Source organism: Podarcis filfolensis (genome assembly GCF_964270895.1).
Source record: "Podarcis filfolensis genome assembly, chromosome: 9".
In the NCBI taxonomy this organism is placed as follows: Eukaryota; Metazoa; Chordata; class Lepidosauria; order Squamata; family Lacertidae; genus Podarcis; species Podarcis filfolensis.
Window position 1 is genome coordinate 48,986,622 of NC_139610.1, and position 16,811 is coordinate 49,003,432.

The 16,811-nt window shown below is 39.8% G+C and overlaps 1 protein-coding gene across 37 annotated transcripts in view; it reads right to left on the minus strand.

The window, feature by feature from the left end:
- Nucleotides 1–321: 321 nt before the first annotated feature.
- Nucleotides 322–16,811, minus strand: part of BLTP1 (bridge-like lipid transfer protein family member 1) — a 103,191-nt gene continuing 86,701 nt past the window's right edge. For 12 of the 37 annotated variants that reach the window (XM_083631471.1, XM_083631463.1, XM_083631444.1 and 9 more), the window contains 18 exons: nt 16,473–16,650; nt 14,586–14,747; nt 14,337–14,476; nt 13,491–13,671; nt 11,413–11,616; nt 10,334–10,513; nt 9,926–10,063; nt 8,817–9,074; nt 8,215–8,365; nt 7,262–7,419; nt 6,523–6,715; nt 6,103–6,320; nt 4,191–4,442; nt 3,487–3,690; nt 3,048–3,242; nt 1,682–1,816; nt 1,201–1,366; nt 322–949 (listed from right to left, as the gene is read on the minus strand). In XM_083631471.1, the coding sequence (XP_083487597.1) occupies nt 733–949; nt 1,201–1,366; nt 1,682–1,816; nt 3,048–3,242; nt 3,487–3,690; nt 4,191–4,442; nt 6,103–6,320; nt 6,523–6,715; nt 7,262–7,419; nt 8,215–8,365; nt 8,817–9,074; nt 9,926–10,063; nt 10,334–10,513; nt 11,413–11,616; nt 13,491–13,671; nt 14,337–14,476; nt 14,586–14,747; nt 16,473–16,650 (3,330 nt within the window). In that variant the 3' untranslated portion in view covers nt 322–732. Of the gene's footprint in view, nt 950–1,200; nt 1,367–1,681; nt 1,817–3,047; nt 3,243–3,486; nt 3,691–4,190; nt 4,443–6,102; nt 6,321–6,522; nt 6,716–7,261; nt 7,420–8,214; nt 8,366–8,816; nt 9,078–9,925; nt 10,064–10,333; nt 10,514–11,412; nt 11,617–13,490; nt 13,672–14,336; nt 14,477–14,585; nt 14,748–16,472; nt 16,651–16,811 lie in introns of all 37 variants that reach the window. The other 25 variants (XM_083631461.1, XM_083631462.1, XM_083631453.1 and 22 more) reach the window with 3 other exon arrangements.

The window sequence follows — 16,811 nt, forward strand, 5'->3', positions numbered from 1 at the left end:
CCTCATTCCTCTGGACTTCAAGGGAGATGTACTTTCAGTTCCTTCAGTAAGTCCAGACTTAGTACTAGAGCTGCAGGAGGCCATGGGTGTAGCATCTGAGTTCTTGTTTGCTTCATTGTAAATGATTATTTAGGAAGGTGTCACAGCAAAGCCAACTTTTCAAAGCTACTATCTGTAGGCAAATCCCATGAATGCTTTGGCCAAAATGCTGATCACACTGAATTTAGTGTTAACAGTTTTGTCATTATTCGCCTGCCTTCCTCACTCTCAGCACTCCTAGGATAACATTTTTTTAAAAAAATAATAATAAAAAGACCAGTGTGTTGACATTAATTTTTATTCCAAGTATAACAAACTTAAAATGATTTAGCACTATAGCAATCACGGTTCCATAAATTAAATACATATAGAATTTATACAATCTACATTGACAAGAAAAAGCCATTCAGGGAATCACATTATCCAAAAGGGTTTTTTCAGTGTTATGGCAAATAAAAGTTATGAAAATTCACAGTTAATCTGTAGCTTAGAGATGCAAAATATTGCACATAATACAATTGTGAATGCTAAACAGCAGCTTTACAGTTTTTCTTCACAAACATTGGTCATGTAGTACTAGACTGAATACAAAATGGCATCATGTACACCACGGTAAACAGTTATTCACAACGTCAATCAAGTTTTAAATAAAGTAGCAAAAAACTGCTGGGTTCTTTCAGTTGCCCTGTTAATTCAGTGATCTTCTTTATCTTTTCCTTTTCTTTCTTTCTCATCCTGTAGTGCAGTGCCAAGCTTCTTGATAAGAACTGACAGAACTTTGTCCAGTGGGTCCATGACCCCACGCTGAAGCCATTTAGGAATAGTAGTTCTTGCATGATGGAAGCCTAGCTTCTGAAGAATGTAGTCAACACCTACTGGGTCAATTTTCCTTCCAGTCCAGGAGATTAATCTAAAAGTTAACATATGTTAGCATTGTCAATAACTGAACATGCAAATGAAATAAACATGACCACTGAGAAGGGGAGAGGAAAAAAAATTAGGGAATGGGGAACAGAATGAAGTGGCTGCAATACTAAACAGAAGCACTCCACACTGCAATGTAAAGTTCCCTTGCTTCTCTCTCACTATGTAGAACCAATCTAGAAGGGTGGGAATATTTCAATTTTCCCAATTTTACTGCAAACAGAATGACTCATTTACCTGAGTGTGGGCTCCAGATGCCATGTATTGCAGATAAATTCTCTCCAATCCACAGTAGTGTAAGTAATACTTTCTTCTGCTCCCTTCTCAGCAGAGCTCTCATCAAGTACACTGATGGGGCTTTTCTGTCCCGGCCGACTAGAAAAAATACGTGGTGGAAAGATGGCTAGAAAAGGGTAAAAACAATAAGGCATAGATATTAGATTTCTTTAAAATGCAGATTGAATTGTTAATGTAATGACCAAAGATGTTCCTAATTATAATTACTATTCATTAAATTTCTATATTGCCCTTCACTTGAAGATCACAGGGCGGTTTACAATATAAAAATAAAAGCAATATAATTACAAGGCATGTTTACATATAGTATTTTAACTGTAATAAACTGTAGTTAAAAAAATGCTCATTTTAATGTGCTAGGCTTCATTAACTATTTGTGAAGTGTATCATTTCCAAATCATCCCGAAATTGATCTACATACCTTTCTCCTTTTCTTTAAGATAAGCTGATACCAGGTCATGCAGAAACATTATCAACTCAGCATCCATAGTTACACATATGTGATCAGTGAATTCTGTAACAACACTGCACTCCACTTTTGGCTTAGCACTGGGATCTGTAACAAAATGTTATAATTTTGGCAGAGGTGATTTGCATGCAAACTTTTTAATGGCAAATGTTAAAATGCGCTAGTATTTTAAAAGTGCTAATCATTTGCAGTGTGATCTTAAAATAAAAATCCTACTGATACATTTGGCATCTCTCCTTGGCGAGGCAGGCACACACTGGCTTCAAGATGATATTACAACTACTGCTCTACACCACATCTCCAAACAGAAGTTCTAAACCAGGAGTGGGAACTGGATCTGGCCGGTGCACCAGATTATCTTTCCTGCCCTTCGGAGGTTGAATCTGACAAGTGGGGTGGAGACACCCATCTGCCAGTCACCTGATACCACAATTATATCATGTGACTATTTTGCCCACAGGGGCCTTCAGAATCCATTTTCAAAGTGGTATTTTAAGCAGTGCTTTGAAAGGGACTTTTGAAAATTAAGCTAAAGTTCTGATATTTGGGTTTTCAGAAGCCTCTTTCAAAGCGCTATCTTGGCCCAGGGTTTTGTATAGGGCTTTGCAGGCCCCACTGATCAAGCTTACTGGTGATGCCAGCAAACCTCCTTTACCTAACCCCACTCCAGATGCAATGTTTGATGTCAGGTGTACTGCAGGTAGCTGTAGTTGGGGTGAAATGGCCTTACAGGTCAAATGAGAAGCTCTAGTGAGCCGAATTAGGCCCACAGACCAGAAGTTCTAAATAGGACACTAGTGCAGTGCAACTGGTGTCAAGGAAGCCCATTAAATGGTATATATACCATTGCTTGTGGGATCAGAGTGACAGCAGACTTACTACAGTGGACCCTCAGGTTATGTTACCTTCGGGTAATGTAACTTTTGGGTTGCGAACATGGCAACCCCAGAAGTGTACACTTCCAGGTTTCACTGTGCATGCATGCACAAAAGTGCTCTATTGCACCACGTGCATGCACAGAAGCAGTGCCTCTAAATGCAGACTTTTTGGTTACGTATGGACCACTGGAACGAATTAGGTTCATATCCAGAGGGTCCACTGTACTTTCTTTCCTTCTTTCCTTTGGATTAAACAGTTAGAACTGATTTAATTTTTCAGCTATTGAACCAGATTGCTAAATGGTCTTCATCACAAAAACAGTTTATATGTTTAATGCTTTTATGCCAGATTATCTCAGATTTTGAATAATACTCAATTAACTGTTCATAAGGTATGAATTAGGTTTGTAGTTCAGAAGGTATAACACATCGCATTTTACCTTGTAATAAAGGTTCCTGTGGCTGTTGAACATGAATAGATTTAAAGTCCAGCTGCATCCTTGGTAATGCAAAGATAGTTTCGGTCTCATGATTGTAACTGGAGCCTCCTCTGAATCCACTTAACAAGCTAGAGCTTTTCACTGTTGTGCTGTTCTCTGGGTTGTTTGCATCAACATTTCGGAGAAGGTTCAACTCTGCAAATACAAAGGAAGTAGAGCTATGTTTTGATTTCACTGGGCTTCGGATTGTTATCACTGCTACTCACAGATCATTTCAGATACTATAACTGAAATTAATTCAGCATAGTTCTGCTGAACTCTGTAGTCCTATGTGCTTAGTATGCTGCTGCCCCACCTTCTTTCACTTTGAATTGTAAATTCATGCAATTCCACCAGCAATAACCAGATCAGCAAGCAGAAATGTGATAGAAGGCCTCACCTTCATTCCTTGTGGCTGTAACATAATTGAACCATTCTTTCACACTCGCCACTCCATGTGGTGGGTTTTCATGGCGCCTCCTTGTGATCTTGGTGATGGTTGCCATTGGGCTTTCCAGGGCTCCACATGGCTTTGTGACCATAGTATTGTGACCCAAATGGAAGTCTAGTGTTTGCACAACATAGGTAGAATGTTCACTAGAACCTGGAGGGGTGGGGTGGTTTAAAAACATGGTTATTTGCTTACTGAAGAGCCTAATCATGTTGAATGTAATTTTTAACAAAAAAAAGTGTAGTTTGCATAATTACAGAGCATGTATGCAATAATTGGAAGTAGAGAAAAACTCCCACCATGTATTGTATCAGATACTGGATTTAATTTGGTATTTTCCTTTGTCTGGAGACTCTTGTCGGTATATAGACATGCAATCACTAGCTTCATAGAATACTAGACTGTCACACCACAACCACAATTCATCTTGCTTCAAGAAGTCATGGAAAAAACTTCTCCTGTTCCTGAGTAGTCATTGGGTTATAAACTCCTTGGTCTGATGATTCCACATGCAGCCAAGCTTTGGCCCAAGAGGTCAGCCCAGAGTATGAAGTTGTCCAGCCCAGATCTATGCACTTAATGCGCTTGTAGAATTTACAACTTAAAAGGATAAAAAATATCTATAAACAGAAAGGAGAAATAAGTTTTGATACCTTCTTGCCAAATTTTTTGTGCTTCAGTCCAAAAGGCAATGTTAGGTTCTTCAAGATGAAACAGAGCCCATGATTTTGAACGAAAATTAGGTCCATGGAAACATGCCAATGTCATGTGATTTCCATGCAGGCTCATAGAGCCTCCAAACTGCATTCCATCTTCCGGTAAAGGAATCTGAAATAAGGATATGTGGCACCCTGACACCACCTTTAAAACTCCTGGCCAATGACGATGATGTGCTGCATCCAGTACTGTGGGGAAAAGCATACAGAATAAACAGTGGCATTAATACCAACTTAACAGAATCTCTGCCTTTCTGTGTGTGTCTCTAGGGAATCTAAAACTTCTGAGCCCATCCAGAAATATACACATTAATTATATATACATAGGTCAGGCTCTTCCAAAGCTGAAGGTACATTTATTGCAGAGAGATCAGCAGCAATGGTATGAACAGATTCTTGAAACTATCTAAGTAGATTTATAAAACTTAGATTACTCCCATATATAAACAAAGAAAGAGCTATACTACTAAATAAAAATATGAATCTCAATAGCATTTTTAAATGAGGGTGTTTAAAAAATGCATGATGTGAAAAACCACAAGAACATGGACTAAAGTCTTTTGAGGTGAAGTTCCATTTTCTTTTACCCAAAAGGAAGTAGCTTGAAGTACAAAGTACTTCTAAACATCTAATCTACACTTGCATCAAAAACGAAGGCATAAAGAATGAGCACGCACTTTACAACTCTGCATACCACTTCACTTTCTCATACACTGGTACTCTGCATACCAAGTCACTCTCTTAAGACATGGGTAGTCTGCCCAAAATAAGGTATTATTTTGATTGAGTAGTATGGCTCTTTTGATGCAAAGTGCTTGCTCATCTTTTGTGCCTTGCAATGCTGATGTAAGTAGATTAGATGTTTAGAAGTACTTTGTGCTTCAAAACTCCTTCCGTTTGTAGAAAAGAAAAATGAGTTTTCACCTCAAAGGACTTATGCCAAAGTTCTTGCGGGTTCTCACAGCAGGATACATATATTTTTTTAACACACACATTTAAAAATAGAGATGTTTTTGAGATACACATTTCCGGGCTTGGAGATACAAGGTCTGTAGGCTCATGATACTCACATCTAATACAAGGTGAGCATTACAACCTGTAAATTTTCCTCTGCTTTGTATTTTAATGCAAGTCAAATAATTCAACTTCCCTCCACTGTCCCAACAAGCCCCGAATTAATAGCCTTTTGTTAAACTATATTATCCCAGGACTACTTGCACCCGGCAAGCTGATATGCAAGAAGCCTCTGGGCAGTATAGTTTTTATCAAGGGCTTCTAAAATCAGGGGGGAAGAGATTGCCCAGCCACTTGCTACCACATTATCAATAGCAGCCAGGTTAAGTGGGGTGGGAGATGCTTGAGAAATGTGTCAGCCTATGAACTGGGGACTTAGTGGGTGGGCTGCCCCACCAAGCAGAGCTATTTCCTGATTCTTAGGAAACAGCTCGTATTATTCCAAGCCAATCTGGCAGAAGGCGTTCTCGGTAGCGGCGCCCACCCTGTGGAACGCCCTCTCATCAGATGTCAAGGAAATAAACAACTACATGACTTTTAGAAGACATCTGAAGGCAGCCCTGTTTAGGGAAGTTTTTAATGTTTGATTCTATTTTTAATATTCTGTTGGGAGCTGCCCAGAGTGGCTGGAAAAACCCAGGCAGATGGGTGGGGTATAAATAATAAATTATTTTTATTTTTATTAGCTTTTTATTTTATAATCACATTTTTGAGACTTTGGAACCTGCAGTACTAACACCGCTACTTAAATTATTAAACACTGTTCAAGCGTTTCATGAAATCGGAATATAAAACTTTTAATTATGAAATGGGCTAAAGCAGTTTCAATACGTACATTGCTGGTGTGAGCTTTTCTCTGCAACATGGACCACACTCTTTGGGGGAAGATAAGGAACAGGTCCCCATGTAGACAAAGCTCTCTTGCTGGTATCAAACTGCTGAGTAAAGAATTCTTGGAGCTTCATTCCTATTTTGATGAGGTCAGGTGTGGTTGATCGGGAAATCATTACTTGAAAAATATCCCACTTCAAATCTCCATGGACAAATATCTCACTGAAACATTGAAATGAGATAATATCCCTTGTGAATTCATATTGTTTTACTTGGTTATAATGGGAGGATAGTCTATGTGTTTAAATGTAGCAACTACAGTAGAAATGGGATAACAGCTTAAGAAGGCAATTTTTAAAAATAGCTTTGATTAGAAGCCACATGAGCAGAAATGTACACCATTAGATATGGCAAGAAACCTTACCTTTTATCAGTAATACTGGATTCAAAAGTATTGTAGAGATTAACTTTCCATTCATCCTGCAGTTTAAGGTCTGCGTTACTGAAAATGCCCATTAGGATGCTGGACCCCATGTAATCAACCCGTGCCTCAGTAGAACCCATGGTAATCTGAATTTTGTGATTTGGCTGCTGATTGGGATGTTCTGAAATATGAGCTAAAAAAACAACATTTGCATTATATGGGAACAAGATAGTATCTGGCTTGCCTCTCTCCCATAGTTTGCCAATACACAGCCCAATCCATGTCATAAGATTTGAGGTCTCTCCCAGCTCCGGATGACAGTAGGAGAGTGGATCACTTGCAACATGAGAATTGGACTGCCTGAGACAGCTGCTTTTCTGTAGCACACCTGCTCTCTACTTTCAGCAAACTTTCTAGTGAGCATGGGCAACTGACAGTTTCCTGCTATTAAGAACTGAAATGTGCCACAGAATTCAGCTCAAGATTTGAACAGCACAGCGGAAGCTAGGAACTGCCGGGCAAAAACGGGACACAATCTAGCCAAAGTTGTGCATTTCTTAGGCCCAGTAACTTGAACGAGAGAGGTTTTAACAACACATTAAAATCCATACTTCTATGGTTTCACTGAGGCTGGATTATAGCCTTTCTCTGCCAAGGAAAAGTATATGTAACAATAAAAATGATTGACGTATTGTGTGCATGCACACATACAGACACACACACTGACATTCCAACTTACCCACCATCTCCAAGGCATTAACATCTATGGTACCACCAACCACTCCACCTCTAGAATCCAAATGTGACCTGCCAAGACCGACTGACATGCTGATTTCCCGATCTCTATTACTGCCCACAGATAAACGGCCCTGGCTTTTCAAACCACTAGTAGTCCACCTAAAACAGGGACAAAAATGAGAAAAATACATTGTATGCCATCTCTGCCTCTCATATGTCAAAAATAAAAGTTGGGAAAAGCATTTAAAACTTTACAAGTAATTTAAGTATTATGGAAAACGTTCCTTTTTTAAATCATACATGGGCATAACAAAAAACAAGGAAAGCCGAGCGCCAAAATTTAAATTTTAGAAAGGAACTATATTTATGGATCTAGATGAGAGAAATGTTTCCCTTTTTTCTTTTTTTTTACTGACAAGGTTAACATGTTTAATTAGAGAAAAATCTTTTTCCCCCTTCAAAATGCAACAACATTTAATACAGACACACAAAAAATAAAATAAAAAAAGAAAGAATATAGGAAGAGAGAGAAAAAAATAATACTATACATTTCTTATATGTAAATGCCATATATTTACAAACTCACAAAAAAGAACAAAAACATTACTGTAAATTAGCTAAAAAAGACTTCCAAATATTTTCATTTACTATATCTATTCTTTCCTTTATAATGCACAGTCTCAAATTAATTATTTTTGTACGTCCAAACATAATATCATTTCCACCTTTTATTTACAAGAATCGCTCTAGTTCTGCCAGGAGATTCTTATTCTTACAATAATTTTGTTAGATATTCCTTAAATATTCTCCATTCTTTATATACATTCTGTTTTGATTGATCTCTTACTCTCCCTGTCAAGCATCTCACTTAGACTACTAGAAGAAAAGGTCACACAGACATACACACATATTTGAAAGATTTATTTTGATTACAGGACTCAGAAATTTACTTACGTAGTATTTCCCATTACATTGCTCATGTTCATTTGGACATTTAATTGCTTCAAATTCATAACAAACACAACCAGCGTTTCCCATGGTGTCACTTGCTGACTTCCAACTTTGTTTGATTTATTAAATGGAGTTGATGTTTTTGAGACAGTATCTAGAATAAAACATCACCAGACTTTGTAAATTTCATATTAAAAAGTAATAATGACATGCCAGTTTTAGATACAATTTGTTTCCACTACTGTGTGAATTTTGTTAGAAAATGTTTCAGTAGCGGTGATGATTTCACGGGGGAAAAACTTCTTACCATTATATATTTGTATGATCTTGTTTAGCATCTCTACACCAACGTCAGCAGTGGCTAAAATCAAAGAGTTGTCATGCAGAAATAGTCCACACGACTTGAATCAATTTCCAAATTTGGCTTCAAAGGAACGGCTAACATGACATCATCTCCCAGTGGCTGATAATAGTGACATGATGGTTGTCAGAGCTGATTAAATTCTTGCATGCTAAGATTACAATCGCTATAAATCTAAATGATATAGGGCATGACACAGTAGCATGCAAAATAAAGCAGTAAAAGGAAAGAATGATATTCGTACCTCTCTGGGGAACTGAAGAGTCTGACACACTCCTGGATCTTGAAACAGCTGGAGATTTTAAGTTATGTGCTGCTGTTCCAGGTGACATATTGCTGTTTGTGCTGTGCTCATTGAAAACATTAGGAGACTGAGCCATGTGTGTAAATGAGGCAGACTGGCTTGGCTGCTCCCAGGTTCTACAGTATGCTTTTCGCGATGATTCAGGAGACATGTGCTGGTTTACTCCTTCAATAGAATCTGGTGTCCCGGGGCCAGATGCTACTGAGAAATAAAATACAGTGGTACCTCGGGTTACATACGCTTCAGGTTGCAGACTCCGCTAACCCAGAAATAGTACCTCAGGTTAAGAACTTTGCTTCAGGATGAGAACAGAAATCGTGCTCTGGCGGCGTGGCAGCAGCAGGAGGGCCCATTAGCTAAAGTGGTGCTTCAGGTTAAGAACAGTTTCAGGTTAAGAACGGACCTCCGGAACGAATTAAGTACTTAACCCGAGGTACCACTATAAAGCTTACATTACCATTCTTTGCACTGAATGGCAGGTTATTATTAGCCAAAAGCAAATGTTATCAGATTGTCAAAGCGTGCGTTTCTCCAGTGTGACCTTGTTTTTTATCAGCCCATCCTATATCAAATTTGTCACGGTTGCAAGATACAGAAATTAATGAATTACTAAGGGTGGGATCCAATAGTGCACCAGAGTGTGTGCACAGAAGTCACTCCCCACCACGCAAACCTGCTCTAGAGGGTCCCCCAACCTCCCAGGGCAGATCTTGGGTATGTGTGATGGGGTAGAAAAGGGAAGAGAGAAAGCCCCATTAGTACAAATGAAAGTATGTTGTGCAAGCAGGACAGCATACTTGGATATAAGCTTAGGAGTGAACCCTGTTTTTTAAAAAGTTCAGATTCAAGGCCAAGACAAATCATACATATATTAAACACACCTTCGCTGTTTACTTGCATCACAGACTCCAGCACAAAAAATGTTCACAATATTAACTAATCATACTGTTGAAATACAGCAAATGAATGAATGAATGAATAATAAAATGAGCAAAGTACAACAGCTAAAAATTCTCTACATTGTAATCTGGATTTATTTAATCACTTACCTGGGAGATTTATTGTTTGGTCCCCGAGAAAGAGGCGTCTTGCAATACTCCTCCTGTACCAGGCTCTTGGAAATGCTAAAATCTCACTTAGTCTCCTCATGTCATATTTAAAGGAAGCAGATCCTATATCACACACAGCTAACAAAAGAATTAAAAAAGTAAGTATAAAACTGGATGTGCAACAATATGCTCCGAAGTGCTTTCCTCCTTTTTAAGTAAGTTTAGCTAATTATATTTACACAGTATATTTACATATTGCTTCACACAACCAGAGGCATCCCAAAATGATTTACAATAATAAAACACGTAAGAAATGCTAATTACTGTTACACCCATAAATGCAATGGAGCATATACAACCATGCTGCATGGTGGCCTAAGTCCAACATTAAACAAGATTGATAAATACCAGATATGTTTATTAATGTAGTATCCATTTTGCTTGCAGATTTGCTTGCAGACATGCTCTCAAAAAAGGTAGCACCTCCTGAACGCCTTATTCTTGAAAGGCTAACTTTTACAAACTCCAGATTGATGCTCAATGAATCTTTACGACCAGTAACTGATGAGGGTTCTTCATCTACATTTCCTGAAACCATAAGGAACAACATAGCAGTTTTCACTTGTTTTGAAGCACCCTAAGTTGTTCTTACTAGTGCCTGCATATTTCAGCTTAGCACAAAAAGACATAGGCACTTTGGGCTGTGTAACACAAACTGTTGATAATAGCAGCTATATATCTCATTTGTTCTTTAAAAAAATTGTAAAAATCAGCTAGGAAAGATTTTGCATATACTAGTGGAAAGGACACTAACACACCCATGAACTCTATGAAATGCATACACAGAAAACTGCATCTTTAATGCACAGTGGTGCCTCGCAAGACAAAAAGAATCCGTTCCGCGAGTCTCTTCGTCTTGCGGTTTTTTCGTCTTGCGAAGCAAGCCCATTAGCGGATTAGCGGATTAGCGCTATTAGCGGCTTAGCGGGCTTAGCGGATCAGCTGATAAGCGGCTTAGCGATCAGCTGTTAAGCGGCTTAGCGGATCAGCTGTTAAGCGGCTTACGGGATCAGCTGATAAGCGGCTTAGCGATCAGCTGTTAAGCGGCTTAGCGGATCAGCTGTTAAGCGGCTTAGCGGCTCAGCTGATAAGCGGCTTAGCGGCTTGGGAAAAGGGGGGGGGGAGGAAAAAACCCCCGCAAGAATTCGCAAGACATTTTCATCTTGCGAAGCAAGCCCATAGGAAATTCGTTTTGCGAAGCACCTCCAAAACGGAAAACCCTTTCGTCTAGCGGGTTTTTCGTCTTGCGAGGCATTCGTCTTGAGGGGCACCACTGTACGTCCACATGTATTGAAATGATTGGCTTTTCATAGCAATAGAAAAATACTTTTTGCAGAAACTCTTTTGTATTTCTCTAAGAACAGCCACCCCACCAAAGCTTAAGAACAACCAATACACGTTTGTGAAATTTTATATTCTGCAATTACCTAGGGATCCTGATCCAGAAGACAATCCTGCCACACTGGACTTCTGCTTCCCTGCTCCATACGGATGAAATACATAGAGAGAGAAATCGGACATGCAGGCAGTGAAGCTCAGACCTGAAGAACTGCTGCTAGCGCCTGTCAAATCTGACTGGCTACTACTATGCCGTGTTCTGCCAAAAGGACTGCCCAGTCCAGGCGATGAACCTATAGTGCAAAATGAAAGAACAATTTAAAAAACAGCACAGATTAAATAAATTACATGTACCTTAGTTCAATCCTAAAGATCAGCCATGAGCTCTCTCTTGATTATTCCATTTGAACCATCAAATATGATGATACAGACATGTAAAGATATGAGCCCAATTCAGGAGTTATACTCCCATGAGTAGGGATATGAGTATGTTAGCTCAGGCCCCCATAACCCTCCAGGTATTCAGCAGGGAGCATCTATACTTACAGAGGCTCCTCATGCAATGTAGAAACCTGCCTTTTCAAGATTCTGTTTCACGCTGGAAGTCTTCATGGGCAGAGCAAGCTCTGCACTGTAGACGGCTTCCCTCCATTATTGCGCTTATTTTCACTTACATATTCCACTTACTTGTGAGTATAATGCCCAAATAGGACTATATTCTAGGTAAAAGGTAAAGGGTAAAGGGACCCCTGACCATTAGGTCCAGTCGTGGCCGACTCTGGGGTTGTGGCGCTCATCTCGCTTTACTGGCCAAGGGAGACGGCGTACAGCTTCCGGGTCATGTGGCCAGCATGACTAAGCCGCTTCTGGTGAACCAGAGAAGTGCACAGAAACGCTGTTTACCTTCCCGCCGGAGCGGTACCTATTTATCTACTTGCACTTTGATGTGCTTTTGAACTGCTAGGTTGGCAGGAGCAGGGACTGAGCAATGGGAGCTCACCCCGTCACAGGGATTCGAACCGCCGACCTTCTGATCGGCAAGCCCTAGGCTCAGTGGTTTAGACCACAGCGCCACCCACGTCCCTTCTCATGCAATGTACAAACCTGCTTTTTCCTTCAAATTAAAAAAGTAGCTTTACATGAGACAAAACAATCTACAACTCAAATTCCCATTCTGATACATGCAACAAATTATTATTTATGTGCACATGGTGCTTTACTGACAACAGAAACAAAATTTTGATGAATGTTGCCCTTAGGATATTAAATCTAAATTTTGACAGTGAGGAGATAACTGGAGAAACAGAACGAAGATCGAAGAGATGTTTCCCCCTTCTTAAAAAAGTAAATCACTTAAACATTAAATGTTTCCAAAGAGGAAATAACAATGCACTGAATACTTTGGTTCAGTGTTACATGCACAAGCCTCAAGGCTCATGCACATCCCTCGCCTCCTCCTGCACAGGAGATTAAAAGCTTCCATTTTCAATTAGCTGAACCCAGACAAACCTTAGTGTTACCTATGGTTTAAGGCAGGCATGTCCAAAGTCCATTTCAGGGCCTAATGTGGCCCGCTGGTCGGTTTAATCCAGCCCCTGTGGCTGCCCATCTCCTGGGGGTAAAACACCCCCAAAAAGCTCAACAACTTCAATCCTTAAAAAAGGTGAACAATTTTGGTCAGCCCTCACGCATGTTCACTTCATCAAATCTGGCCCTCTTTGAAAAAAGTTTGGGCACCCCTGGTTTAAGGAAACAAGCCAACTTAAACTGTGGCTGGTTCTTCTTTCCCTGAACCATAGCTAACATGAACTACAGTTCTCTATTTGCACAAAATTAGAATCATAGACTAATAGAATTGTGGAGTTGGAAGGGACCATGAGGGTCATCTAGTCTAACCCCCTACAATGCTGGAATCTTTTGGGCAACATGGGGTTTGAACCCATAACTCTGAGATTAAGAGTCTCATGCTCTACTAGTTTCTGCAGTTTGTTGAAAATGTAAAATGCAGCTGTGCCAAATAAAGAAATATCAGATGGGGGCGGGGGGGGGAGCTCATCCAGGTTAATTCCTGAAATGAATCTAAATGGAGCCATTCCATAATTGAATTGTTTTGCACACCTCTGAATAACTAGAAATGTAACAGGATTTTTTAATTTCATTTTTTTACCTGGAGAGACTGTTTTAGAAGGCATCTTAGATCCACTTTGCATAGCATTTTCCGTAGGACAGCTTGTACCTAAAGTTTCTAGTTCCCCTCGATTCGAAGAAAATACAAGATCAAGGGAGGGAAGTTTCAACATGCATTCTACCCGTGACACAGGTAAGCAGCTGAACTTGATCTGTGAAGGCTGAACAAGAGAGAAACACATTTTTAGGACACATATCAAACCATATAATCAGAACAGAACAACTACCAGCAACTTCTGTTAACTTTTCTTTTATGCCTTTATGCGAGTGAACTATAATGATAGCCACTTGGCGGTGACATAGCACCCACTGGAGAAGACATCATTCAGCTCCAAGGAGCTTACCATATAAAGTCTGACAGCAGGGAGAAAACAGTAAGGAATAAGGAGGTTAGTATCCTCTACTAACCAAAGTGATATTGTTTGTGGGAGAAATGCTTGGAGGACAACTTCCATATCAGCAAATCAAGAAATTTAGGTTGCTTTATCACACTTCTCACATAACAAGAATGACACATGAATCAGCCTGTCTTAGGCTCTTATCTGTGCTAGCATAGATGCATGGATTATTATAATTTGGACAACTATGCTAAGTGCACAGATTGACTGTCCCCTCTCTAGCTGTTTCCGCAGTCTTAGGATTTAGCTATATTGTAAATTCATTGGAATAAGGGTGGGATACAATGTAACAAATCAAGATATTAAGGTGTCAGTTCTCCCTCTTTAAACATTTCCAAAAACTGTGTAACACATACAAATAACTATCAGTTATGCCATTGACTCTAATGGGACATGAACTGCCCTCAATATGTAACTCATGTCCTCACCTGGACTCTTACATAAACTACAACATCAACAGGGAAGGATGAATATGCCGATGTTGATGAAGATACTAAGGAGGCTGTAGATTCTTCCAAAGGGTCTTGCATGTCAAACTGCCCCATATCCTCATCCTGTGAAGTGACAGCTAAAAAAGAAAAGAAAAAAAGAACCAAGGATATCATTAAAACAGAAAGGAACATTTTAATGGAAGTGGATCATAAAATAAAAGATGTGGTAGAAACAATCTGTGATACCTGCATAATTCCTTTCTATTGGAGTTATAGGGATTGTTTCAAGGGCCTTCTCTAGGAAGTCTAACAGGCAGGGGCTAATCACCATTTCCTCTGGCAAAGACTGGAGTGCAACCCAAGCGTATAGTTTTGCTGTTTTTACACCACCACTTCCTTTTCCTTTGGCTGAAAAGTTTGAGGAAAAAACGGTTTAGTGGAATACTAATTCAACCATTTCAATTAGAGTACAAATTAAAATACAAGGTGTGTTTATTTAAGTCAATATCACTCAAACCATTCTGGATGATTAAGACAACAATTTACTCCTGTCCAATGGACGAAATCCCGTGAGGTTTTTCCATGTACAATGTTGCTTCGTGTTGATTCAACTAAAACATATTTCAGTGCTTTGTCTTCAGCTCTGCTAACTCCTGCTTTCAGCACTCTCCCCTCCAACAAGCTGCCACTGCTGTTTCCCCTCCAATGCTTGCAGCTTGGTCCCCCATGGCACTGTTGCATTCTGCTCCCAACCCGTGGTTGCTGCCACACAGGAAGAAGTCAAGTTCCTTTTGGCCTGCCTTATAAATTTCTGATAGTGCCACCCCCACCAATCCCTGCAGGGAAGAAGGTAGCCTCACTGCAGACACTGATGAGAGAGATTGTGAGGCAGGTGCTGACTGTGCACATGTTTTGGACATGAGCACAGCGGTCTAGACGTTAGTATTTTGCTCACTGCTGCTGCAGCTAGCGACCTGAAGCAGATGGGACAGACAAGGGAGCTGAGGAGACACAATGAACAATGGAAAAAAGAACAAATGGGGAAGAGTAGAAAAAAATCCTGTAAGACTTTCACAGGCCGCAACAACTAAGTAGAGACGAAGAGTGAGGCGAAAGTCTCTGGTAAGGAGGAGGGGAAAGGCTGAGATTAAACCACACTGAGGAGAAAACAAAGTAAACCACTCAAGTCTCAAAAGATCAGGAACTAACCAGAGACATGGGTTGTTACCTCACAACACACTCACACAAAAACACAAATAATAACGCACAGGCCTGAGAAGCAGAAGACAAGAGAAAGAACACACTCTAAACATCTGCTTCAAGTAATGGCAGGAATGAACTGAGACTGCAGAGGGAAAGAAATCCAGAAACTTTCTTTGCAGCAACAGCAGTCTCGCTTTCAAATGCTAGGGGGAACTCAAGTCCCAGCTGAGGACATATTAGACTCAGAGAAGAATGGATAAAAAGTAAGAGCACATATTTTCTGTTTTTTCGAGATAAGAAACAACATGCAAGAACAAAGTGTGATTTGTTCTTCGTTTGTTCTTAGCTTGTGGCTGGTGGGGAGAGAGTTTAACCCTGAGTTATGGTTCTGAAGACACAATAAATTAAACCTTAGGTTAGCATAAGAACAGGGCAGGAGCAAAGCAGCTGCAAGCTCCTCTCCAGAAATCTGTACATTCGCACGATCCTGATAAGCCGCAGTTTGGGTTACACTGTGTCAGGCAAACCAGGCAAATATGTATGTAGACTGGGTCATATTATAATGCTTGACTTCAGTCACACAACTTTCAGTGCCGAGGCCTCTGAAGTAAAGGCAAAGTAAGTAGGGAAAATTAGTTTTATTTGGTGAAATAAAGTTTCTACAGAGAGAAAATCTAATAGAAAAAGAACAAGAAATCGATGAGAGTCTTTAAGGTGCAGGGAAGTTTCTATCCTGTAAATTTTAGCAAAAATTAGAATTATTGAATAGTACTGGATGTCTGTCAGTGTGTTTTAGGAGTTAATAACCATGATCGTATCAATCAAGTAGGATGCTTTATTAAACTATGAAGCAGATTTAGATCTAAGCATGGAACTCCACAGTATGGAGAGAATTAAAGCAAAGGTACAGCATGTAAAAGAAATCTCTACCTGATGGGAGAGGTGGGGGTTGGGGAGGAAGTAAAGATTTAGCTTTGCTGTAGGTAGGAGGCATGGCAGTATCTTTCATACCATACAACTTGGATTCTTTGGAAAGGGTTCTTGGCAGAGATGACCCTCGGGATGCATTTGGCGATTCAGTCTTTAACATCTTTGAGTTATAATGTAGCTGAAATGAAAGAAAAGTGTAGATCCATCACCAGTGTGTGCCACAAATGAAAAAACCCTGCCTATTTATGCATTCACAGCCACAGTTCCCACATCTAGGCAGAGCAACAGTTTCTTCAAAACTTCTTTTTGAAAAGAAGGAAACCTATTATTTGAAGCAAA